We start from the raw sequence: 27,395 nt of genomic DNA, 5'->3' as shown, positions 1-27,395 counted from the left end.
TTTGTCAAAAGTCATGAGCTAGTTTGTGGCAAAACTAGGTCTTCTGCAGATCTTTGTGCTCCCAAATCAGTGCTCTTGTCTGTGTCTTGCTCGGTTGGCTCCCTGACCTCCCACTGCCAGGGATAACGAGGTGAAGCAGCTTTGAAAGGCCCTAAAGTGCTTAACTGACTCCCATGGCAAGGAGGTGTGTGGGAAACAGGCAGACTGAGAAGTGTCAGTTTATAAGCCACATCCTCAGGATCACCATCAAGATGACTTCTGAGTCCCCACAAGACCCCTCTCCGCTGGAATCTGCTTATTGGACACTTACAACCCAGAGATGTTGGCTCACTTTCCAAATCTGAACAGAGGAAATTATGACCTTTTACTCTGCTAGTGAAATTCAATCCCTCTGACAGGGAAGCTCATATCTAACTTTAATAAAATCTCCTGATCAACGTTAGCAACTCTTGCAGAAAATAGTCTTTGGGGGATTTAGGGATTTTCTTGTATTATTTTTAATGCATTAAGATGTTATCAACTTACTTACAGACTCTGATCACATTCCACATGAATACAATACTCACAAAGGAGTCAGAGAATTAATCTACAGAACTCTCACCACCCAACCACAAAGAAGTTAATTCAATGAAAGTTGGGTTTCCCCCCTCCCCCGAGCAAGCCTTCCCCAGCCTGTTGCAAATCCAGTCCTACCCAGTTCATAAAGTATTCCACAAGTTCACCTGTTCAATAATTAGGAAAAATCCTAAACAATCATGGTTCTAAAAATCTCCATGAATAATTGTTTTTCTAGCACTGGCTATTCCAATAAGCAAGCGGGACTTCCCTGGGGGTCCAGCGGTTAAGACTTCACCTTCCAATGCAGGGGGTGCAGGTTCGATCCCTGGTCAGGGAACTAAGATCCCACATGCCTCGTGGCCAAAAAACCAATAAGACAAGCCATATGGCTGGATCCTATATACTGGGTGGCTTCAAACCTATACTCTAAATATATTAGTTCCCCAAAAGGAATTGATTTTGTTCCCTCTAAAGTTTTTAATTCACTAAAGCATTCCCCCTCCAGCTTTATCACTCCTCTGTGCTCCCATCCAACAAAAGAAAAGCAGTGCTACGAAACAAAGGTCCCTCTGGACATGTCTACTTTCTCTAAATGGGGGGAGCACTCCTGTCACATGGGATCAGTGGGTAAATGAATAATGAGAGACAAGGAAAGCACATGGGGTCAAAGGGATGGAAGGTGTTTCCAGGAAGCTACTTTCCAGCAGGTGGGATGAAACTCAAGAGCAGCTTGGAGTAAGGAGACTACTACAGTCTGAAACAACTAACTGGGCTGTTGGATTAGCCTGCTTTACTACATCTTTGTTTTGTAATTCCTGTTAGATGGGTTTATGAAATTATAGACATGAAACAGTAAGTTAAGTCACTGCCTGGGTTTCAGGGTATCACTTGGTGAGACATTCCCTGCCTTTTACTGTTTAATTTATGGTGCAGCAGAACCAGCAGAGAACAAGAATCATCAAAGTATGAATGTGAGCTTTTCTAACGCATTCAGAAAATATCAATTTGGTATATGCAACAAGCAAAGCTCTATAAATGAAATAAATGGAATATCACAATCCAGAAGAGTGGTATATATTGGGTGGATATTGCATTTTAAGTGTTCATCTCTATCATGATATTTTCATTACTTAAAGGAAAAGGATGCTAAGTCTCAGAGAGGATTTTAAAATTCCTGCTGGAATTCCATCTTCATTTTTGGTAATTCACCCAATAAGGGATGAGAGCTTAGGTATGGATGATGGATATAATCCAGGCTTCTCATAAACAGAATTTTAAATTTTCTCAGAATAAAAATCAAATTATTTATTTAGGCCATAGCATAAGTTAGTTAACTTCACTTTCTATTTTGCATCCTATGCAATCAGTGATGAAACAACTAAGTTTTCAAGAACAATGGGGTATCTTTGTCATTGAACAATAATGATTATCTTCTCAGGATAGTAGCTTATTGTATCTTTTTCCGGGCAGCTGCAGGCCATTTCATTGATCTGCCCAGTGTTTCTAAGTTTGGTCCACAGCTAGTTAGAACTTTACACCTAAAGAAAGAACTAAATACCTCAGAAGCATCTTTAGCTATGAACAAGTTTCTCAGGACACTCCAGGACACTCCTAATGTCTTCTCTTCTTCAGTTTTGTGTCTTACCAAAGCATTTTTTTCTATCACTCAAACTCAAGGTTATATGTCTTCCTTCAACTTTGTCTTTCTTATCAGTGACACAAAACTTTTTTTTTTGCCATTTAGAAGACAGTGTTCTATTTAGGTCATCTGTACATGGCCCAAGGTCCCCTTTTAAAAATTAAACTTTTAATTTATTATATTTATATATTAAATTTATATTATTATATCATTATAGATTCAGATGCAAGTTGTAAGAAAGAGGTCCCATGTACCCTTTACCCACTTTCCCCTCATGGTAACATCTTGCAAAACTGTAATACAATATCACAACTAGGATACTGATGTTGATACAGTCAAGACAGAACATTTTTATCATCACAAGGATTCCTCACTTTGCACTTTATAGCCACACCCACTTCTTTCCCTTCCCCATTCCCTCCTCAAACCCTGGCAGCCATTAATACGTTCTCTATTTAGATAATTTTGTTAGTTCAATAATGCTGTGTAAATGGAATCTTACAGTATGTAACCTTTTAAGATTGGCTTTTTTCACTGAGCGTAATTGTTCAAAGATTCATCAAGGTCACTGCATGTATCAATAGTTGGTTCCTTTTTCTTGCTTAATAGTATTCCATGGTATGGATCCATCACATTTTATTTAACCATTCACCATATTGAGTTGAAACAACCCCTGGGTTTCTTCCAGTTTTTGGCATTAAGATTAAGCCTCTATAAACATTCATGCAGAAACTAACACAACATTGTAAATAAAGATGTACAAAAAAAATTCATGTATAGGCTTTTTGGTATGAACATAAATCTTCATTTCTCCAGGATAAATGCCCAGGAGTACAATTGCTGGATCATATGGCAGTATTACCACTAGTTTACTTTTTAAAAACTGCCAAGTTGAATTGAATATATAAAGGATCCATTCTTTGGACACAAGTGGTGAGCATTTGAGAATGTCTTCTCCACTTTTCTTTAGCTTGGGCATACCATTGCTGGGAATGTCTTGAGCAATCATTTCTCAGTTTGACCTAGTTATATTCACTTGATGTTGCTTGGTCAGCAGATGCTGCTGATACCAATGACTTTATTGGAAGTTACAAGGGACAGTCCTTCCACATATCAGGATTGAGGATGCCTATACATTTGCACATACTAATAATTTTCATTTTGCCTACTTATTATCAACATACCAACAACTATGGCCTGGTCTTTTCAAGACCTAGCATTCTGTCCCCAATCATTATTTAATCATAAGCAAGTACCTTAACTTATTTGTATTTGAATTTTTGATAATTAAGGATACTAGAATATATCACATTTATCTCCCAGGGCTTTTTGGTAAGGATCAAAGAAATCACAGTACCTAATTCAACCTACTCATTTCAGAGATAAGGAAATAAGCGCAAAGAGGTGAAGGGAATTCTCTAAGGTCATAATACTGGTTGATGGAAAAGCCAGAATAAGCACTCACTTTTCTGAACTCCCAAGCTGATACTCTGGTTTTGTACTTCAGGTAAAAGTATTTTGAAAAGTTCCAATATTATATGAGAAAAATGGTGGGGAAGCTCAGGCCAGAAAGGCTGGGCCTTGAATAATCCAGTCAACAGGGTTCTTCCTAATCCCACCTCCTTTTCTGCCTGGATACCCCAAACATGCCCAGTGTTCTGCTTCCTTTTTGGAGGGGGGAGACCCAGGCTGGTGGCTACATAACAGGCAGGGGTGTAGTTGAGCCACTGACAGTGACTCCCCACTCTGAGCTTCCAACCAGTGTGCTCTTCTCTTATTTGTGGTTAATACATACACCAATAAGTTATGAATAAGCTAAGATCTTGCCTCCATGGGAACTTCTGACACCTAGAGAATCCAGAATCCTTATTATTCCTTTATTCAACCTTTCTGAAACCTGCCTTCAGTCAATTCACCTCATCAAATTCACACATTTGTGTGACAACTTGGACCTTCTATTAACTGGTGTTTGTCTGCTGGGCTTTCCAAGTTTATAGCAGTTTTCCATTTTTTCTTTATTCAGTGTTCTCCTTTAATACATATAAGTAAAATGGGACTAACAATAGTATCTACTTCATAATGTTGTTGAGAGGATTCAGTGACACAATGCAAAGCATCTGGCATAAAGTAAGGGCACAAAATGTTAAGGTTTATGACTTTTTAGTGATATTAACAATATTACAATTTCATAAGAACTAAATAGGGATTGTTACTCCTGAATTAATCAATTAAGTTAAAGCTTATCTCCTTGTTTCTGCTCACTTCATTCTAACTCAGAGAATTGCAGTGGCCTCTTTGATTCTGTGATGTCGATGGTACAACGGGTCAGAGCAGAGAAGACAGTGGAATCTTTGTCGTGTGTGATTCCCCATTACCCCCTTTACAGATGAGGAAGCAGAGGTTTAAGAGGGTGATTCTCAAGCCACAATGAAATCAGATTCTCCTGACAACCTGTTTAAGTTTCCCTCCATTCCCTCTACTGATACTGATGCATGAACATGAGGAAGAGATCTCAGTTTCCTTGGTCCTTTACCTGTGTCCAAGCTCATGGGCTATTGTGAAAGCCAAGGGGAGTCCAGAATCTTCATTGATGTTACAACTCCGGTGAGGCTGGCACATTCCCGACAGGTGGGACAGACCCAGAGTCTCACAGGGGCGATTGACACCAGCACAGATGTCTTTTCTGAAAGTAGAGAACAGAGATGAGTAGGTACCCAAAGAAACATCTGGAAAAAAAAACCCTCCTGGAAAAAATCTGGGTATTAATTCACATTCAATACGGTCTGTAAAGCATGATTAAAATTGTTTTAATAGTCCATACGAATTAGGGAGCAATTTTGAATTCACTAGAATTATTCTGATTTCACCACTTGATGACTGAATCTCACTAACACCTGAAAAAAGTAGGAAAATATGGCAAATGTTTTACTTTGAGTTGCTTTTGCTCTTAATCTTAATAATTATATTACTTGACCCATAAGGGAAGGATTTGATTGAAAACTGGAATTAATTTGAACTTTTAAATAGGGAAGGGACAACCATCAGTGGCTGAGGTCTTTCCAAACATGAAACACATTTTTGGTCGTTCTGAGGTCTGTCATCAAAACTCATCTGAGAATTTTTAGTCATTCATGAAAAAGGGAATTGGTGCAATCAACCCATCCAGAGATCAAATTAATGGTCTCTCCAGTTCCACCACCCTAACAATACTGCATATGGGAGGGGATGGACTCACAAATAAACACTCTTAGGATCTTAAAAATACTAGTTACAGCTTTTAAATATAAAAATGTGCTCCCATATCCTAGAAGGACTCATTTCAATCAGTGACAAGAGTTTTGAAGAGTCGTTAATTAGTCATATGGTTTTCTTTAGTTCAAGAAGTCTTTGCCAAGAAAGACTAGCACAAATGCCAACAGAGTTCTGAGCTTTAACTGGTTGCAGACCTTCAGATCATGGGGTTTGTGTGGGTGCAATTTCTGGCAATAAATGGTCTGCTTTTTGTGTCCATTGGGCCCTAGGAAAGGTTCAGGCTCTGAGAATCTCCATAAGTTCTCCGTTCTCCAAGAGGCAATGCCTGGGACAATGGAACAGGAGAAAGCAACCGTCATCTCCCAGCATGTGCAGCAGACGTGAATCTGCACCCCTACTAGTAGTGGTAGCTCCGTGTTGGAGAGCTAGACTGGATCATATAGCCCAAGCATTTCGAATAATTTCTGAGTCTGTGGGAGGACCGACCAAACACTTTTCCACCCCTACTGCTAGATTTGCTTTTTATTATTTCATTAAAAAAAAAAGTCTAGGTCTGCATGGAGCTGCTGGGAAAAGATGAATGATGGTTTTTGGTAATTTACCAACTTTCTGAAAGTGCAGGAAGTTGGGTCCCTTAAATAACTATTCACTGAGTGCCTATTAAGTATCCAGCACTAAAGAAGATAAAAGCAGCTAACAAATGGATTGTAAAATAGGGGTGGTCTTGCAGGCAAAGAGCTTAAGCTCCCAGGAGGAGACCAGCTCCACCTCCACCATGCACTGGGGATAGTAAAAGAGAAAACACGCCTTGGCATGCAGCCACCAGCCCCATTTCACAAGGTGTGTTCACACCAAACCCACCTTCTACTGAATGCACCTCTATAGCGAGCTCTGTTGAAGTGGATCTCAGCATAGTCCTCCAGAGGCAAGTTCAGTCTTATACTTCCTTCCCTTCCTGAGCGTACTTACTTCTTCAGAGCAGAGGTTCTCAAAAGGGGTTGATCTTTGTTCCCCAAACCCTCCTAGGGAACATCTGGCAATGTCTGGAGACAGTTTTGGCTGTCACAACTTCGAGGAGGGTGCTACTGCCATCTCATGGGTAGAGGCCAGGGATACTGTGTTTTGTTTTGTTTTGTTTCTGATATTTATTTATTTATTTTTGGCTACGTTGGTTCTTAGCTGTGGCATGCAGGATCTTTTCTTGTGGTGCGTGGGCTTCTCTCTAGTTGTGGTGCGTGGGCTCCAGAGTGCGTGGGGTCTGTAGCTGTGGCACACAGGCTTAGTGGCCCCGTGGCATGTGGGATCTTAGTTCCCAGACCACGGATCGAACCCACATCCCCTGCATTGGAAGGTGGATTCTTAACCAAGTTTAACCAGGGAAGCCCCCAGGGATACTATTAAATACACTTCAATGCACAGCCCCTCACAGCAAAGAATTAGCCAACCCAAAATGTCAATGGTGTTGATATTGAGAAATCCTGCTTCAGAACTTGAAATTCTCTCTACTGTCTAGGACTTGGTGAGGTTCATCAAAGCTTGAAACCTGACCCTTGTTCTAAGGAAGAAAAATTATAACAGTAAGAAAAAAAGGAGAACAGATCCTTCATATTCTTACTGGGTAATAGTATGGCTATTGGGGTCAAGCTACCTGGATTTAAGTCTCTACTGTACCTGTTAAAAGCAGTGAGATTTTGGGCAAGTGATATAATTAAGCCTCAGTTTCCCCACCTGTACAATAGGAATGACTGACAGTAATGAACCACCAGGGTTGTTGTGGGGATTAAATGGAATGATGATTGTTCTAACAGATGTAGCATAGGGCCTGGCCCATGTCAAATACTCCCTAAATGCCAACTGTCATTAACTCATTGATTTATGCATGTGAGAATGAGAGGAGAAACTATTTCTGCTTTCAGGGAAAGAAAAGAGACGGTGCTGAGACACAGATGCCAGGTGGCCAACGCTGGTCCCATGATCCAGGGTTCTTCCCTACAGTCAGGGCCTGCCTAGACCGAAGTCTTCCCCTGGCCACTTGCCTGGGTCCTCATGTTCCCTGGCTGCCTGCTGGATCCCCAAAGCCTCTGTGCTTACATTCTACACCCACACCAACCTATTTCCCAGGGGAGCTATGATCAACCCAGGTATCATAAGACCTAATGAACCTAATGTAATAGGTTTATGCCACGGACTTATTTTGGAACGTATTTGCATTCAACCGAAGTTTTGATACTATCACTCAAAAGAGTGATTCTGATGATTGGAATTTGGGGTGTGTAAGACAGAAATTTGGATAGGGTGGGGGCTGATTATCATCCCTTGTACATAACCTATGCACTGGGATAACCCTGACAAAGGGACAGATGACAAGCCAAGATGTTCAGGGGCAGCCTGTCCTCCCCAGGGACAACAAACAGACACCCAGGGCCTTTCCGCTCATGAGGGTCTCTTCAGCTGGAGGGCCAGGCTGAAAGGCCTCTTCCACTACACATCTCTGGATTTCAGGATGTCTCTGAATGTGCATAGGAGTGCCCAGTGAAAACTTACTTTCCGCCCATTAAGAGCTTCATTTGTCTAGATTAAAATAGTGCCTGTTACATAGTAGGTACTCAAAAAATATTTATTGAATCAATGAGCAAACATAGCATTCCAACAGCCTAGGTTGATCAGGTAAATTCACTAGCTTTTCACAGCTATGAGTCCTAGAAGGTCTGACGGTTCTTCTTTAGCACCATAGGGTCTCTCTGTAGTCAGAACAAATAGTATCTTCATGAGGGTAAAAGGGAGAAAGGTGCAAGCAAACCACTCTGCCTATTCAGGGGAGGACCTTCTCCCCATATTCTGTCTTCAACATCAGTCAGAGATGGATTACAAGGAGGACTGATTTCTGTAGAGATAGTTGCAGGTTTCTAAATTGGAGGAAATTTTTAGAAAGAAAATTAAAGGATGAGAAGTTCCATGTTTAAGAGTTAAAGAGCCTTTAATGAGGATCTGCTAACAAGCTTCCTGATTGTTTATATAGCTGCACTGAAAAGCCAGTTTTAAAGATGAAATAATCACTGGGACAGGAAAGAGCAGATGCAGTTTATTAACACAGAGAGCTGTGCACATTTAGCAAGTTTGCTGACTGCTCCCTTACTGGTATGGGAGCCGGAAGTGTCTAGTTGATAGACGCTGCCTTTTAAATGACAAGAGCAGCAAAGAGCAGAAGAATCTCATGAGGTTGAATACCTGGCAACCCTTTCACCTGCCAGCCCTCCCTGCCTTGCAGCCCCTGGCTCTGGGGTACCTGGTGAGAAGGACGGCCACATCATGATGGGCAGGGTTGAGGTCACTCTTGGGATTGATGCTCTTCTGCCACTTACAGAAGCTGGACAGTGTCTTCTCTGCATGGTGAACTATTTTCAATCCTTGCTGGAGAAAGAAGAGGAAGAGATTGGCATGGGTGATTTTTCTGTGGTCAGAGCCCATCACTTTAGTCTTCAGAAGCAGCTAAGTGAGATGAGCTCTGGGTGGGTGTCTCAGACATCTGGCAAGAATTTGGGGAGGCCAATGTACTCCTCTGGGCCAACCCCCTGCTCTAAACACTATCATTCCCATGACTTCCCCTAAAAGAACGTAAAAGGGAGAACTGCAGAATAGAAATTATTACTGGGACAAGTAGCCCTTGAAGAAAAACTAAAAATATATTAGCAAAGACCAAGATCTGTTTGAAGTTCTATTTCTACTGGTTATCTTCTTCCTAAGCCAATACAATTCCAAAGAGACATTTTTATTTCTAATGCAAAATGAATAGATTTTCAACAAAAAGCATCTTCCTTTCATGAGGTATCCTACAAGGATGTACTGGATATTTCCTTGCCCATGGTTTCCATCTTGGTTTGATATCTGTGGGTAAAGGGCAGAGGGTGACATAATCTCTCCAGGCTTTTAACCAGTTAGGATCGTTTATTGTCTGACAACAATTAGGACACTGGGGTAGATGCCCCAGCCTGCAACTTCAAGGGCTCCCGAGTCATATCTAGCTGGCCCGCAGTTACTATTGGAGATGGAAGGAGAGGGCTTGTTCTAAATTAACTGGATGACACTTGTCAAATGGGAGAGAAGAAAAAAGGGATAATCAGCCCTAGAAGGGCTCCAGTTTAATTCGAATTTCTAAAGGAGAAATTCCTTTCCCTTGCCTCATTTCTTCGGGGTCTCTATATAGAGCCATCTCTTATACAGGGTGGGTTCCACGTGGAGAACGACTACCTCCCTTGGCTTACTTTAATCTGAGTCTATTACTCTGGGCTCAGCCCAAGATCTTCAGGGCTGTCTCTACATCAAACTATGAGCTTGCTTCTCTATATTCTGTATTTTCCTAAGGCCCACACCCAAATCCAACAAGGCCTGAGAGGCTTCAGTTGCCTGTCAGAGGTACTCCCAGGTCCCCGCACCCATGCTAATTGACTACCATAGATCACCTTCCCTTCATGAAAACACAGACAGGTGGCTCATCACTCATAAAAACTCACTGAACTCCCTAGTGTAAAGAATTTAAATAAAAGCAACAGACTTCATTATTTAACAATCCTCATCATTATATCATCCATTATAGGGTATACGGTGGTGGAGGGAGAGAGGTTCTGGGGACTAGCTGGGCACAGGTGAGTCAGTCTCCTATTCAACTAGTCAAACTGTAGTTAGAACAGGAATCCTACTGGAACAAACATCCCACACCCACCATAAAGAACTGGCTAGGTGGCATGAATTACAAATGGAAAGGAAGAAAAGAGGAGGAAAGAAAAGGAGTGAGGGTGGAGGGTAGAAGGATGGGAAAGGAAAAAAGGAAGGAAAGAAACACTTCTTGATCATTTACTCATGTGCCAGATATTTTCACATAAATTCTCTTATCTAATTTAATTTCATCTTCTCAGCGTTACTTGTAAAGAAAGCATTGTTATTTTCATTTTATAATAAGAGGAAGTTAAACCTCAGAGAAGTGAAGAACTAGCTGAAGGTCACTCAGGTCAGTTACTGAATCAAAGACTATGAGAACAGGGGCTCCTTGATGAAGCTGTACTTCTAATTGGTGACCAGCCTCATTAGAAAGGTGCCTTACTTCCCCTTCAGACAAGGCAAGTTATCATACAAAACATCAGCTATGATTAGATTGCTTTGAGGTTTGTTTTAAACCCTACATTTGTTTGTTTGTTTGTTTGTTTGTTTGTTTTGGGGGGAGGAAGTCTCTGAAAGAATACTCATTAATTAAAAAATAATGCCATTTTGCATTGTTCCAAAGAAAATGAAAGTGGTATAAATCTAACAAAACATGTACAGGATCTGTATCTGGAAAATTACAAAATTCTGAGGAATGACATGAGTCTTGATCTAAACTTCACACCTTATACAAAAATTATCTCAAGATGTATCACAGACTGAAATGTAAAATGTAAAACTATAAACCTTTCAAAAACAATCATAGGGGAAAATCTGGGGTCCCTAGGGAAAGAGTTCAGAGACTGGATACTAATCAGATGATCCAGAAAAGGAAAAACTGAAAAATTGGACCTCATCAAAATGAAAAACTTTTGCTCTGAGAGAAGCTTGTGAAGAGAATGAAAAGATGAGCTACAGAGTGGGAGAAAGTATTTGTAAGCCATATAGCTGTCAAAGGACTTGCCTCTAGAAAATCTAAAGATCTCTCAAAACTCAACAATAAAAGAACAATGAGAAAACAGGCAAAAGACATGAAGAGACATTTCACTGAAGGGGATATACAGACGGCGAATAAGCACAACAAAAAGATGTTCAACCTCATTAGCCATCAGAGAACTGCAAATTAAAACCACAATGAGATATTACTACCTGCCTATCAGAATGACTAAAATTTTAAAACGTGACAGCACCCAAACGATGGTAAGGATGTGGTAAAACTGGGTCACTCATACACTGCTGGTGAGAATGTAAAATGGTATAGCCGCTATGGAAGACAGTTTGAAGTCTCTTAAAAAACTAAACATGCAACTACCATATAACCCAGCAATTACATTCCTGGACATTTGTCCCAGAGAAATGAAGACTTATGCTCACACAAAAGCCTGTAGTGGAATGTTTATAGCATGATAGCAAATAGCAGAAATAGTAGCTAGCAGATAGTTCATGCATGATAGCAGAAAACTGGAAACAACCCAAATGTCCCTCAATGAGTGAATGGTTAAATAAACTGTTATATACCATGGAATGCTACTTAGGACCAAAAAGGAACAAACTCTCCATACACACAACTTGGACAGATCTCAAAGGAATTACACTGAATGAAAACAATCTCAAGAGGTTATATACTATACGATTCCATTTATATACCATTCTTGAAATGACAAAATTATAGAGACGCAGAACAGGTTAGTGCTTTCTAGGAGTTAGGTCAGTAGGCAGAAGGGAGGTACAAAAGGGTAGCATGAGGGATCTTTGTAATGGAACTGTTCTGTACTGTGGCAAATGTTCCAGAAATCTATACATGTTAAAATTGCATAGAACTAACTGTGAATACACACACACACACACACACACACACACACACACACTCACACATCAATTAGTGCTTGTAAAACTGGTGAAATCTGAATAAGGTAGGTGGTTTGTATGAATATAAATTTATTGGTTCTAATATACCAAAGTTATACAAGATGTTACCACTGGGGGAAACTGGGTGAAGGGTATATGGGATTTCTCTGTACTACTTCTTACAACTGCACGTGAATCTACAATTACCTCAAAAATTTTTTTAATATCTTAAAAATAATAACTGATCTGAATCAAGGCTAGAGGGTTGCAATAGAAGGTCTTATAAAGCAGGGGTTCTGCCGCTCCCCATTGCTCATGTCACTGCCTGAAACCCCCTGCGCCCTGATAGCTGGCATTACTGTCTGAACCATACCACCCTGCCCCTATCCATGGAAAAATTGACTTCCATGAAACAGGTCCCTGGTGCCAAAAAAGGTTGGGGACCGCTGTTATAAAGCACTTTTCAGTATGAGTCTATGTGGGTTACTTACTAATTAAATACGTGTGAGTTCCCAGAGTTTTGAATCAAAGGGAACCTATAATCTTTCAGATGGGTTACAGTGGGTAGGAAGAGCCCACACATCACAGACCCACATACCCACACACCCACTCTGAGGTTCAGTTAAGTTCCCTATTTAAATAGCCATGAATGTAAAAGCTTGTTAGAGCCAAGGTGGCCACACAGGCAGAAGCAGATGGATCCCCTCTCGAAATGTCCTCCTGCGGCTCACAGCTCAAGGTGGGATATTGCCAGACTGGAAAAACTCAATTTTTTGCTTCGATATTGTCCTTTTTCTTTTTTTTTAAACATCTTTATTGGAGTATAATTGCTTTACAATGGTGTGTTAGTTTCTGCTTTATAACAAAGTGAATCAGCTATACATGTACATATATCCCCATATCCCCTCCCTCTTGCATCTCCCTCCCTCCCATCCTCCCTATCCCACCCCTCTAGGTGGTCACAAACCACCGAGCTGATCTTCCTGTGCTATATTGTCCTTTTATACATTGGCTGGACTCACGATTTTGGAAGAACTCACATACCAATCCACATGTGTCTGTTTGAGGAAAAGTGAATGTTTACAAACATCCACTGTCCCTGGATTCTGAGCCAAATTCCGTGTCAACAAGGACTTATCTTCACCATCACGGGGAAAGCAGTCATCTTCCAGATGCCGCAGCATAAACTCTGCCTCCAATTTTCCCATCGTTACTATGAGCCCATTTCCCTGAAGGATCTTAGGAACTATAAATCCAATCCTCTCATTGAAACAATGAGGAAATCCAGTCCAGAGAGGGGAGTAATTCAGCAGGTTTTGGCAGAGCAAGGTTGTGATGCAAGGCATGTAGCTACTAATCCAGGAATGGTCGTTTCCAAACTATTGAAGACTTCTCTAAACCTTTTGTTTTGAATAACTGGAAAGATTTAGCAATTCACCTATCAATGGTTATCGCATATTTATCTCCCCCACCTCACACTCCCACCACCAGGAAGGAGACAAACACAGGCAGAAACCCTCTCCTTCCAAGATCCCCAGCTCTCCTTCCTCATTTTACTCTCTGGCCACTTCTTGGGCTCCTTTATGGGCTCTTCTCCTGCCCTGCTTTTGGCTCATTGCTAGTTCACTCTCAGTCACAGTCGTATTTTGGGAAATCACCTATACACTATTAACTCTCAAATCTCTATCTCATTCCAAACCTCACCTGGAGTTCAAACTCATGTACCCAAATCTCTTGATGGACACCCCCTTCCAGATGGCACCACAGGTACACACAGATCAGCATCCCTGAAATCCTTTCTCCCCACTTTAACCTGCTATTCTTCCTGCATCCTCTTAATTACAGGAACCACCATGAGTGTCCTCGTGCTGGTCTCTCCTCTCACCTTATTCGGCATCCCAATCTGTCATGATGCGCTGCTAACTTTACCTCCTCTCCATCTTTACTCCCAACTGCCCTAGCTCAAACCCTCATAATTTTATGCTTGGATTAATTCTTACAGCATCTCTTAACTGTTCTCCTTCTTTCTTCTCTTTAAATCTATCCTCCCGGGACTTCCCTGGTGGTCCAGTGGTAAAGAATCTGCCTTCCAATGCAGGGGATGTGGGTTCGATCCCTGGTCAGGCAACTAAGATCTCACATGCCACAGGGCAACTAAGCCCGTGCACCACAACTACTGAGCTCACGTGCCTCAACGAGAGAGAGAAAACCCACATGCCACAACTAGGAAGAAGACCACACACCCCAACAAAGAGCCCACACCACAATGAAAAAACCCGTATGCCTCAACGGAGACCCTGTGTGCTGCAACTAAGACACGACGCAGCCAAATAATAAATAAATAAAATAAAAAATTAGATAAATCTATCCTCCTTGCCATTGCCAAGTTAATCTAGCCAAAATCAAAGTCTGCTCACATCACCATGTAAGACTCAAGACCCTTTAAAGTCTAACCTCCAGGAAGCCCTCCCTTCATTTTCAACCTCATAGTTTATGTTCCGGCAACATTCAAACCGCCTGTATTACCATTTCCCCCAGGCCCACGCACACGTTATTTTTCTCCTTGCTTTCTTCTGGCTGCTTGCTCTGCCTAGAACACCTCCTTTCTCTCATCATTTACTCCCTTTAACTTACTCAGCATCCATTAATTCTTTAAGATTCAATTGGGGCATTTCCAAGGAGCATTCCCTGCCTCCAATCTGGAGTAGTTTCCTACAAATACATCTTGTGCATCTTGGTTCGCAGCACTTGCTGCACTAGGTTAAAATGTTAAAAGTGTGTGATGTTATTCTCAGAGCTTTCTGAGACTCTGTTCCCAGATTATAACCCTCAGTTTAGCTCAAATAAAATTCCCTTTTTTTAATCTTCTTAACTTGATAGTTAATTGAATTTTCATTGACATGAGAAAAAAAAATGTTGGCCCAAAGTCTACCCCCAAATCTTGCTTGCTTTCTCCCTGTTGCCTCTGTCAGCTCCTCTTACAGACAAAGCAATGTAATTAACTGAGTTGCTGGTCATTTGTAGCTGGGTGCCTTGCCCTTGTGCAGAACTTTCATCAACAATATGTGGAATTTAACACAAGTTCAGTGCTTACTGCTTGTCTGCTAGATGTCGTGACTCTTCCAGGAAGTTTGAATTAAGCACCACTTTTTTCAGCCTCCTCAGCCTTTTTATCTCCAAGTCTCATAAGAGGTTAAGTCTAACACTTTCTCAGTTTCTTGAATGTACTTGATCCCAGGAGCCTTGGTTAGTGTTATTAGCTACACCTCAACACCATGCAGCCCTCAGTACACACAAGATACAGAAGAGCTTTGGAGAGATCACACTGGCACACAATGAATAAAGGGAGACTTGTACAGTACTAAACATTTCCTATAAAGCATCCTCGTCATTATTCGAGCTTGTCAAAACAAACCCCCATCCAGACAAATTTTCTCGTATTTCCTTTGAAAACAAAAATAGATTTCCCTTTTTGTTCATCATTTTTTCTCACCTCATTTTCTGAAACAAGTCCAATTCACTTCCCACTTCCCCTTTCCTATTTTTTTGAGTATGTGACCTGATTGGACAGGGAGGTGACCTAGAGGAAATCAGTGGTGGCTCGCAGAAAGAGTCCCAAATGGGAGAAAGAAGATGATTTTGCAAGAACATGGCTTTTATTATAAATTGTTCTCTTTGTAAGCTCTCTCTTTACAATGAAAAACAAAAATCATGTATTGATTTCCCTGAGAATTTGCGATTCAACGCACAATCTGATCATGCTCTGCTAGCCAGGCTTAGGTTCCTGGAAGAAACAGAACAGGCAGAGAAGGGAAAAGCAGTAAAGAGGAATAACTGATCTGATGATCAAAGGAAGAGATACTTGATTTTTTTAAAAATTAATTTATTTAGTTTTGGTTGCACTGTGTCTTCGTGGCTGCGCGTGGGCTTTCTCTAGTTGCAGCGAGCGGGGGCTACTCTTTGTCACGGTGTGCGGCCTTCTCATTGCAGTGGCTTCTCTTGTTGTGGAGCACGGGCTCTAGGCACGCAGGCTCAGTAGTTGTGGCTCACGAGCTTAGTTGCTCCACGGCATGTGGGATCTTCCCAGACCAGGGCTCGAACCCGTGTCCCCTGCATTGGCAGGAGGATTCTTAACCACTGTGCCACCAGGGAAGCCCGAGATACTTGATTTTTTAAAAAAGTGATGAATGTACGAATTCATTTACCATATTTTCGACATTTATCTTGAGAAAACAGCAGTTCTATAGGTTATAACAGACCCACAAATCACCCTGGGGGCAGGGAAGTCACCAGCCTGAATTGCCAGAGTTAACAGGCTTTTAACCCCAGAGGCTCACAGAATTGAACCCAACACTAAATCACTCTGAGACCAAAGAGGGAAATTCTCTGTGAAAAGTCATCTCCCTCCCATCTGTCAGCCCTATTCCTGCTCCTTTAAGCCAGCCTGACACCCGCAGGCTCTACCCCTCAATGGTACAGCAACCTGGGGCCCATCTGGCTGACGTCATCGCAACTCGCTCCCATCCCGGTTTTGGCTCCATCCTGTTCTTAAAAGAAGTCTCCAACTTATGATTCTAATCTTCTCCTTTAGGTTTTTTGTTTTCTGTCAACAACTTTGGTACAGTTTCCTCATCTGTGAAATGAGTATTATAGTAACAAGTTTCCAGGGTCATTGTGGGACCTGGTGATGAAGACAATGATAAGAATAAGAATGATACTGACAAGTAACACTGATGGAGTGGTTTCTACAAGCCAGATACAAGGCTATTACATGAATTAACACGTTTGATTCTCATAGCAACCCTAGGAAGTAAATATTTACCAAATGAAGAAACGGAGACACAGATAAGTAACCTACCAAAGGTTACATGACTAGAAAGAGGGGGGACTGACTATAAACCTGTGCTCACTACAATGTTAACTGCTCCCAAGAGTAGGAGGGAAGGGAGCAATCCTATCTGTAACCCCAGCCCAAAAGTAGAGCAGGGAGGCCATTGAATGAGTTGGTCTAAAGTGGAAAGGGCTAAAGGTTAAGTTTGTGTCCGAGTCCTTGAGGGAGAATGGAAGTTCAACGGATACGAGTAGGGCCATAAAATGGAAATGAGAATTTGACTTAGGGCTGGATGGAGGCAGGATAGGACAGAGAGCAAGCTGGCTCATCTCTGAAGCCACTCTGATTGCTTGGCCCCTGATGTCTTTTTATTTATTTTTAAGAACTTTTTTATTATGGAAGATTTCAAACATATACCAAAGTGGAAGGAGTAGTGTAATAAATCCCCATGAATCCATCAGTTAGCTTCAAGAATTATCAACACGTGGCCAATCTCATCTCACCAGGATGTCTTAATATGCTAGACAAATCTTTCCAGCTCATGGTTTTGTATACCTGAGTTTCCACTGGTCCAAAATATGACCCTCTATTCTTTGAGATGTCTCCAGGATGCTCCAAAATTAGTATTGCATCAGACTAATTTATTCTCAAAATGTGATAAAATTCCACAGTGGTTTTTTACATGGCAGTAACTGACACAGAGAAACTGTATTTTATGTATGTAGGTTAATCACCAAGTCTCTGGAACCCACCACAGAAAATGAAGTCCAAAATGGTGTTAGCTGTCAGGTATGACTCTGAATAAGAAAGATGAGAGCCATAGAAAGTCAATGATGGAAGAGACCTACCTCAGTGCTCCCCACCTCATGTCACTTCCCACAGAGCCCCAGAGCCATCTCTCTAATGCCTTTCTCTCCATTTCATCTCTCAGTTTGGAATCATCCAGAGACTCCCACAGGATTAAATCCAAACCCCTTTATGGGGCCACAGGCTTGTCATGACTTGGCCACTTATCTTCACCCACTGACTGCTGGCCTCACTCATTCACTCTTTCTCTTATCTGTTATATACCAGTAGGGCTAAGTGGTGAGCAACACCAGACCCAACCTCTGCCAGACCCAGTCTTACACACTAACAGAGGAAAGTGTTTCAGGCAAATAGATGTAAAGTTACAACTCGGATATGGGCTATGAAGGAGAAATGCAGTATTGTGGGAGTATATAATAAAATATTACTGGGCATGGACATCAGGGAAGGCTTCCCCAGCCAAGAGGCACTTGAGCTGAGATCTGAAGGATGAAGGTGTTAACTAAGTGAAGTCAAAAAGGAAGACAGGGCTTCCCTGGTGGCACAGTGGTTGGGAGTCCGCTTGCCGGTTCAGGGGACACAGGTTCGTGCCCTGGTCCAGGGGGATCCCACATGCCGTGAAGCGGCCCGTGAGCCATGGCCGCTGGGCCTGCATGTCCAGAGCCTGTGCTCCGCAAAGGGAGAGGTCACAGCAGTGAGGGGCTCGTGTACCGCAAAAAAAAAAAAAAAAAAAAAAAAAGGAAGACAGTCCAGGCAACAACAAGACCAGCAGCAGGAGAAAGCATGATAAGTCGAAGACTATCACTCTATCTCAAGAGCAAGGAGGGCATAGTAAGTGATTAGAGGGGGAATCAGAAAAACACTGGATTGCTTTAAACCAGGGATGGGCTTTGGAAAGGGGTGTCAGGAGGGTAGAGATAATCAGATTACCATTTTGAGATCATCCTGGCTGCAATGAGAAAACAAGATAGAAAGGAATCCAAGCAGACCAGAAAGTACATACAACTATAGCCCAGGAAAGAGATAACTGTATCCTGAATTAAAGTGATGTAAATGACACAGTCAGAGAAAACTGTCAGTACATGATGATGGGCTGGATACGGGGTGGAGTGGGGAGAAGGAGGTGTCATGGATACCTTCTGGGTCTTTGGCTCCTACCACAGGAAGGATGATGATGTCACGCACAGAGACAGGTAACACTGGAACAAGACCGGGTGTGAACGGAGGTGGGCAGGTTTCGATTGGCTGTTTTCTCTCCTGCCTCCGACAAAATCTCATTGTTTCCTTTTTTCACAACAAAGTTTCTGAGCCTCCCATTTTGTGGTTCATGATCAGTGATGTGTTCACAGCCCCTCACAGATAAATGGTCTAGCATATATGCATGCTTAGTGCTTAGTTTAAGCACTAAGGCTACTGTCCCTACTTCTAGGTTCCCCTACCTGGGATGTCCTTCCTCACTGGTTAATTTCTTCTCATCCTCTAAAACCCAGCATAGACATCCAAGTATCCTTCCTTATCCCACGTACTCTTTTGCTTTTCTTTGTATTCATGACAATCTCAATTTGAAAATTTCTATTCTGTGCCTTTGTGCAGGAGATGCTAAGCTCTTCAGAATCAGGAATACGATGTTGATTCATATTTGTACCCTCACCAGCTAGCATAGTATGTGACATACAGTTGACGTACCACAACTTGCTCCTCATTTACAGATGAAGAAAAAAGGAGGGATGGAGCAATGATGTGACTTTCTCAGAGTTACCTACGGGATGATGACAGAGTCAGGACTCGAACTCAGGTCTCCTTGCTCAAGAGCAGTCACCTCCCAATACCTCACACTGTACTTTCTGCCTGTGGCTGCTACCCTGATGTAAGGTAAGGGCTGGAATCATTGCTGTTTGCTGTTGATGGGGCTGCTCATGAGTCCAAGATGTGAAGTATAGCTAGAGCCATGATCTGGGAATCAAGAAAATGGGAATTGTGAATTGCAACTCTCCAATGAGCTGACCATTCTGTTGTCAAGTTATGAACCTTGTACCACTTGGAGATTCTATAAAAGCTTGAATGAGGAAGATATTTGGCAAGTGGGAGAAAGGAAGCCATGGATTTTTGCAGCAAATCATTTGTGTCTCATTGCACTTGAGAAATGAGGAAGGGAAGAAGAAAAACAATGTAACTGTGACGGGGTCAGAGAGGTAATGGCCAATCAAGTTCTTTCAAAGGATTCCACTGGAAGCAAGACTTTGGTGGCATTGTTTCCTGGAATGAAGAGCTACAGAGTTAAAAGGGGCCCAAAATCCACAGAAGCCACATGTTGAGCTCCCACTAGTGCAGCTGTTGAAACTGCAGAGGGTAAAGTTTTTTCCTTCCCACACCCAGAAGAACCTTCCTGTTTTCCCCCTGTAGCTAAGCATGCATATATGCTAGACCATTATACAGTAGTGAAAATTTGTCCTCCAAGGTATCCAGGTATACTTTTCAAAAAGTTAAAAATATAATTTTCATACAGATATTTGGTGAGCACATGTTCAAGATATATTTAACTCACTAATAAGGAGACAGGCAAGATGGCAAAGCTGGTTCGAAGGCAGATACATGAAACTGATGCAACTATAGTCAGTAAAAAAAAAAAAAAAAAAAGAATGCTGGACTAAGACTGCTACATTAGATACAAAATTATATAATGTTCCACAGACCAATAAAACCATAATCTTTGGAGTTATCTTCTTGCTGGACACAAATCATTTCCATCTCTACTGTCCAAAACCCATTTGTACTCTATCAGTTTCCTGCATGTTAACACCTAACGTTACCATGTCTAGACCCTAATCAATCATGAATAATAATCAAACAAAGTTACCTTCCCACAGAGTGAGATAGGTCATGTTAGACACTGAAAGAACACATAGTTTTTGTTTTGCCTGGTTTCTAAGTTTTGGGTAAATTTTCTTAACAAAAGGTTTACAGGAAGGGAAATAATATATCCATCGGTATTCCAAGATACCCAAAGTATATCTTGAGTGACTAAGGGAAATAGGGGTGGTAGAGGGGAGAAGAAGGAAAAAGGATCAGGCTCCAGAGATTGCTGTTTTAAAATCTTCTGTCTGGAGGCTTCTACTCAGAAAACAATCAACCCTGCCTTGAGCATTTTGACCTCAGATCTCTTGCTGATGAAGATTTGAATGATGCCCTTTTTCACATATCTCACCCGCTGGCTAAGTGCTATAGATTGCAAAGTCATTTCATCAGGTTGGCTGGTTCAGTCATTCATTACATTTTACTTCATTCATTTATTTATTCATTCATTCATGGCCAGGCACTGTGTTCAGTGCTGGAGACAAAGCCAAGGATAAAGGGACATAGTTACCACTCTCATGGAATTCACATTCTGATGGTGGCTGAGATAAATAAGAAAAGAGTAAACAAATACACAGACTGTTAATGAATTGCAAGAGTGGTATCAATAAAGGAAGTAAATCACTTTCTGTGATGGAGAACAGTTAAGTGGGACCAGCTTTGGGTAGGCTGGTCATTGAGACCTCTCTGAAGAGGCAGCATTTCAACAGAGGCCTGAGAGGTGAGAAGGTGCCACCACCAGCAGAGCCAGGGCAGGGGTGCTTCAGGCACTGGGAACCTCAAGTGCATAGACCATGAGGCTGACGGGGGCCTTGCGTGTTCTGGAACCTATCTGAAGTCCAGTGCGGGGGCGGGGGGGGAGGCAGAGTCGGGGGATGTGGGGTAAGCGAGGCAGAGAGTGACACAAGGAAAAAAATGGAAAGGTGGATGGAGGCTAGACCATGAATGTCTCTGCAGGACGCAGTAAGAAATGCTGAATTTGTTCTAAAAACAACATAAATCCATTAAATAGTTTTGCTCAGTGGAGCAACTCAATTTGTATTTAAAATTGCCATTCTAACTGCTATGCAGAGGTTGGATTAGGGTGCTGGGGGTGTCAGGGAAGGCTTAAAATAGGAAGAGCATTTGGGATTTCACTGTGGTAGTTTAGGCAGGATATGATAAAAGCTATAAACCAACACAATGACTGTGGACATGATGAACAGTGGGTGATTTTGAGATGCACTTTGAAGGTAGGAGCACGGTGGGCCTTGCTGTGGAACGTGGAAGATAAGAAAGGAGGGAAGCAAGAGTGACTCCCAGGCTTATGTAACAGTGCACAATAGCACGGTTTACTGAGATGGGTAAGATGGAGGGTAGGGGAAGGGTGGAAGGCAGGGCTGAGATGATTCGGGCAGGGAGTAATCGAGAATTCCATTTTGGACTAAGTTTCCAAGTTCAAGTGGATTAGAACACATCCAGGTTGAGATGTCAAATAAGCAACTGGATGTAAGTTTGGAGCTCAAGTAGGAGGTCTGGGCTTGAGGTATCAATTAAGTCTCAGCATACACATGCTGTCTAAGTCTCTGAGAAGAGATAGAATCCCCAAGTAAAAGTGCAGAGAGACAAGTGGGCCCAGATCCGAGAGACATGTATTAATATGCAGGAGGTAAATAAACAGTGTAAAAGGTTCAGTATTTCCATGTCTCTCCTAGCTTTTATTGAAATCACCCAGCCATAACATGATTTAGTCTGTTTCCACTGTGGAACATTCTTAGTCACTGTTGTCAATCTGATTTGTGAGTTACTAGATACAAAGACTGTCAGGTGATTTCAAGTCTGTGTATCTTGGAAACGTTCTCTATCTCCCACTTGACATCACTGAATTCCCAAGAAAATAACACAGATGGGCTTCCAAACATCTTTCTGGTACCCTCTTTCTTGTCCATCCACAGCTCTTCTGAAGGAAGCAGGTAGGGATTGTGAAGATCCAGGTCACAAGACTGGTGGGGAAACTATTCCTTACCTCTTCTTCTTCAAGTAGAATGAGCCGAACCACAACGATGTGAATTGCATTGCCAATGCTTGGGTTATGGAACAACCCGGTGACCTAGAGTCAGAAACGGAAAACCATTAGCCTCACATGAACAGAGAACAGATAAATGCTGGAGGAGGGGAAAAAACAGAACTGTAATATACTTGAAATAATTCCTTATCTTATAGATCAGGAATTTTTGGTGGAGTGCAAAGATGAGTGAGATACGGCCATGTGGGAAAGCAGGAAGCATTACAAGGCAAAATGGAAGCTTCAAATTAGGGGTCCTTAACTTTATCCCAATTCTAGCTCCAACTACCTTGAAGAAATCATGTTCTAGTTCTTTGTCTCAGTTTCCTCATTTGTGAACTTATATAAATCAGTGAGGAAAAAAATCATACTAAAATGACTGAGTCACTTGATAAGTAACTAGTAGAAAATGTACATGATAAATTATAAGTATTCCTAGGATACATGTTTTTAAGAGAAAGAATAATTTGTCCTTAATTATCTAGGCATGGAATATATTTATAAATATAACTACAAATATATACATATATATATAATATATAATATATATATTATATAATATACATAATATATAATATATATAATATATAATATATATAATATATAATATATATATATATATTAAAAGGACCAGGGAATTCCCTGGCAGTCCAGTGGTTAGGACTCTGTGCTTTCAGGGCCAAGGGCCCAGTTCAATCCCTGGTCGGGGCACTAAGATCCTGCAAGCTGTGCAGCCAAAAAAATAAAACATAAAAAAATTTAAAAAATAAAGGGATCAAAAGAAGGTCTCTTATTTGGGGGATGGAGCATCTCTAGTGGTATCTATTCACCAGCTGCCCCTGTCCCCACGTGGTCTGACGTACCATGTTCATGATGGTGAGGATATAGGACTCCACATTCTCGCTCCCATGGTACTCAATCATCTTCGTGTCGGCCACCACCAGTGTCTCCACCCACCTCTCCTTGCTGATGGAACGCCGAGAGAGGCTTCTGCCTGGCAACTTGTTCCTCTCCCACTTCTCTCGCTGTAGCTCTTGCTTCTGGGAGGTGCCAAGACTGTCTAAACATTAATCAGAAGATAGGGGGTTCATTCTCTATCTCTCTCACATATTACTCACTTATGTTTATAAAGATGCAAGGCTGTAAGTTTAAGTTATGTTTAATAATGCATGAATACAACGTTCTTATCTATTTGACTGGAATGGAAGAAGAGATCAGTTTAAATGAATATGACCAAGATAAGTGAAATTGGAATATGACAGGGAGGTTCAAATGTACTGCTCTGAAATAATTATTACCTGTTTCATTAAATAGGTCCCTCATTAAAAAGATATTATAATCAAAAATGGGAACTTTCTTCTCCTTCTCCGGCTCCTCCTCCTCTAAATTATTCAGGGCTTACTGAACGCAAGGCAGGGTACTACTACGCTTTAAAAGGCTAAGTTGCAGGACCTCCCTGGTGGTCCAGTGGTTAGGACTCTGCACTCCCAGTGCAGAGGGCCTGGGTTCCATCCCTGGTCAGGGAGCTGGATCCTGCATGCTGCAACTAAAAGTCCTGCATGCAGCAACGAAGACCCTGCATGCCTCAACTAAGACCCAGTGCAGCCAATAAATAAATAAATATATATTTTTTAAAATGCCAAGTTGTTTATCCTCATGAATATCTGAGGTGCATACTGCTATCTCCATCTTGCAAATGCAGAAACTGATGCTCAAAGTGGCTGGTTAAATAACTCCCCAAAGTCACACAGCCCATAACATCCGTGGAAGATCCAGGATTTTTTATGCCCTAAAATCATGCATTTTCATATACACCACACTGCCTCCCACAGAGTAAATATGCAGAAAATTGCAGAAATGTAAGCTGGAAAAGCTGCATGTGGTTCAGGATATCCTACTTCATGAATGTATTTTTAAAAAGCTGGAAAAGATCTAGCGAAGCACAGTAAAACTCTCAAGGTGACTCACAGGTTTAAGTATGGAAAAGACAATATAGGAGGATCATAGTCTGGAAGGCAAAACCCAGAAGAGGCTATAGAATCATGAAGAGAATTAGAATCATTCTCAAACTCCCAGAAGTTTGAGAAGCACCTCCTTGAAACCTGAAAGAGGTCTATTTAAAACCAAAATAAGAATAAAGTGCTACTTCACACATGGGGAAGCTTAACCCAAGTGGTGGTCAAGTCTAAAAGGTTTCAATGGGCTCAGAATGGTTTAGAGAGTTGACAAAAGATCAATTTACCAAAAGAGTAAATAAGGAAAGGAGCCTGGGATGATGGAGAAGCAGAGTCCCAGTCTTTGAACATTTCTATCAGGAAGACAGCCACACACCTGCTACCTACTCTCATCGGCACCCTGGACCGCTGGCCGGGTCAGAACAGGAGAGCAGAACAGCAAAGCTCACGCCCCCTTCCTCCTCTCTGGTGATGGCCACCCAGCCTCAGCTTGAATACTTCCGGGGCTGGGGCCACACACCAACTCACAGTTCTCTCCTCCAGTGAGCTGGAACCTCCTCCCTGGCATTTCCACTTATTAGTCTGGTCCTGTTCTTCCGAGCCATCTAGAGCCACACCTCCTCCTGATGCCCTGCCTCAGACATGGAATAGGGACAACTAAAACCATATTCTCTCCTCTCCCTACAGTGCTCTCTGGACTGTACAGCTGATTACATTGGTTTGCTATGTAACCCATCCTGGTTCCTCAGTTTTGCTTTCTATGTGAAGTTAGAACACACTACACTGAGTAATATTTACAAAAGAAATGACACATGACCATAGGGCTAAATAAATTCAAATTCTATTATTGTGAGTTTTCCTTGAAAATAATAAAGCTGTACTTCGATATGAGACCTTTGAAAAATAATTCAGGATTGCAGAAATCTTAGAGGGAAGTGCTGTGAAGACTTACAAATGGGGAGACGGTTAACCCCTCATCTGCGGTAGAACAACTTTCAATCTTCCTTCTCCACTTACTTTGCATGGATAAGTATGACTTCCCTAAGGACTCTCCAGAGAGTTGATTGATGGTTTCTAACTCAACCCCTACTGACCTCCTGTCTCTCACCCTTTCATCTTTTTTTGAAGCTCATGGGAACATTTTCAAACTACAACCTGTTTCCAAATCTCTCTGCACAAGCCAGGGAATCAGCCACCCTGAGCCCAGGTGGAGTCTGGGCTTCTGGGAGGGGTGTCAGCAGGCTGGGACAAGTAGAGGAACCTTACCAACATGGGTGAGGTGCAGTCTCCTTCTCTTGGTCTCCTGTCCTTGCCGTGTGGGGATGGGTCTCCTCCAAGGTGCAAGGATGCTCAGTGCTCTCCACAAGCTCACCTACCCGGGCAACTCAGTGCTCTCACAAAGCCCTTGGTCACACGGTCCCCTCCTCTCCCTTGGCTCCACAGACTCTGCATCCCTTCCCTGGGTGCTGGCCCCCTCATATAGCCCTCAGCTCACTGCAGTTGGCAGACACCGTGCAATATGCAGCCCTTTCATTCAAGAGGACCCTGTGCTCTAGGCTGCAGCCTTGGATCCCTGGCTGGCTGTGGTTCCCCCTTCCCACCTCCTCAGGCCCAAACGTGTCTAAGGTCAGGAATGGCAGGAGGCCAGCACAGGTAAGACACTGGTAGAATAAAGGCGATTTCTCTACTTCTTCCAGTCCTTTCTTTCTTTCCTCACTTCTCCTTCTCTACTCTCCCTCCTCTACCTTTTATCTCCTTGATATTAAGAAACAGAGTTTAAAGCCCATCAGGTTATCTTCATTTTTCCAGCAAATAGGTGAGTCACTCAGTAAATGGTCTTGCAGGAGGAAACATGGAAATGAGAGACGGGGTCTGGAAAAGACATATATCAAAAAGTTTTCAACAAGACCTACACCAAGCACGTGCTAAAGGCCAGATCTTGTGCTAAGCACTCTATACACAATGCTTCATTCATGGTGCCAGCAAATCCATCTGATAAGCCCTAATATTATCACCGTAGTACAGATGAGGAAACCAAAGCTCAAAGAGGTTAAGTAATTTTCCCAGAGTCACGTAGTAAACCACAGAGCCTAGATCCAGCCAAGTCTGTCTGATGACAGCAACAACAAACACTTATGGACCAGGCTCTATGGGCAAGCCTTACTCTACCTTCCTAGGAATAGAGGCAAAGAAATAAGTGACAAGATCTTTGCACTTATGTGACAGTCAATCTAATTGTGGGTAAGATAACAAGAACATATGAAAATGTCATGATCAGGTTTCAAATAATTCCCAAGGAGAGAGATATCAGTTCTATTGCAGATAGTGCCAGAAGTGGTGGGATTTGAATTGGGCCCTGTTGGGACTGAGTTGGGAGACAGGACCGTACATATCTAGGCTGACTTTGCTGAGTCCTGAGGAAGTCATCCCAGACTTGGCTAAGAAATTGTATAAACTACAAGAAGTCAGCCCTACACATTTATCTTCAAGGCCTGATGACAAAGCCAGACAGTCCTTCGGGGGCAGGTGAGGTGCCAGCAATTCTGGGAAGCTCCTATCTCCCCAACCCCCACCCCCCGCCCCACTGCCCCTCAAACACACACACACATATTATCTTAGCTCAGACTGCCACAATGAAATACCATCAACAGAAATTTACTTTCTCACGGTCCTGGAAGCTGGAAGATCAGGATGCCAGCATGGTCAGGCTCTGGTGAGACCTCTTTTCCTGACTCGCAGACAGCTACCTTCCCACTGTGTGCATGTGGAGAGAGAGAGGGATCTCTTTTTCATCCTCTTCTCATATGGCCACCACTCCAATTGGATTAGGACCCCACCCTTATGATTTCATTTAACCTTAGTTTCCCCCTAAAAGCCCTATATCCAAGTACAGTCACACTGGGGGTTAGAGCT

The 27,395-nt window shown here is 42.2% G+C and overlaps 1 protein-coding gene across 1 annotated transcript in view; it reads right to left on the bottom strand.

Moving 5' to 3' along the window:
* Positions 1–27,395, bottom strand: part of ADAMTS12 (ADAM metallopeptidase with thrombospondin type 1 motif 12) — a 399,145-nt gene that overhangs the window by 154,419 nt on the left and 217,331 nt on the right. Inside the window, 4 exon segments of the mRNA XM_082622837.1 lie at positions 4,731–4,880; positions 8,736–8,860; positions 22,489–22,572; positions 23,391–23,587. Of these exon segments, the coding sequence (XP_082478963.1) occupies positions 4,731–4,880; positions 8,736–8,860; positions 22,489–22,572; positions 23,391–23,587 (556 nt within the window).

This window comes from Mesoplodon mirus, assembly GCF_964341445.2.
Source record: "Mesoplodon mirus genome assembly, chromosome: 5".
Taxonomy (NCBI): domain Eukaryota; kingdom Metazoa; phylum Chordata; class Mammalia; order Artiodactyla; family Ziphiidae; genus Mesoplodon; species Mesoplodon mirus.
The sequence above is the reverse complement of the archived record's forward strand: the minus strand, read 5'-3'. Positions and strand labels throughout refer to the sequence as shown.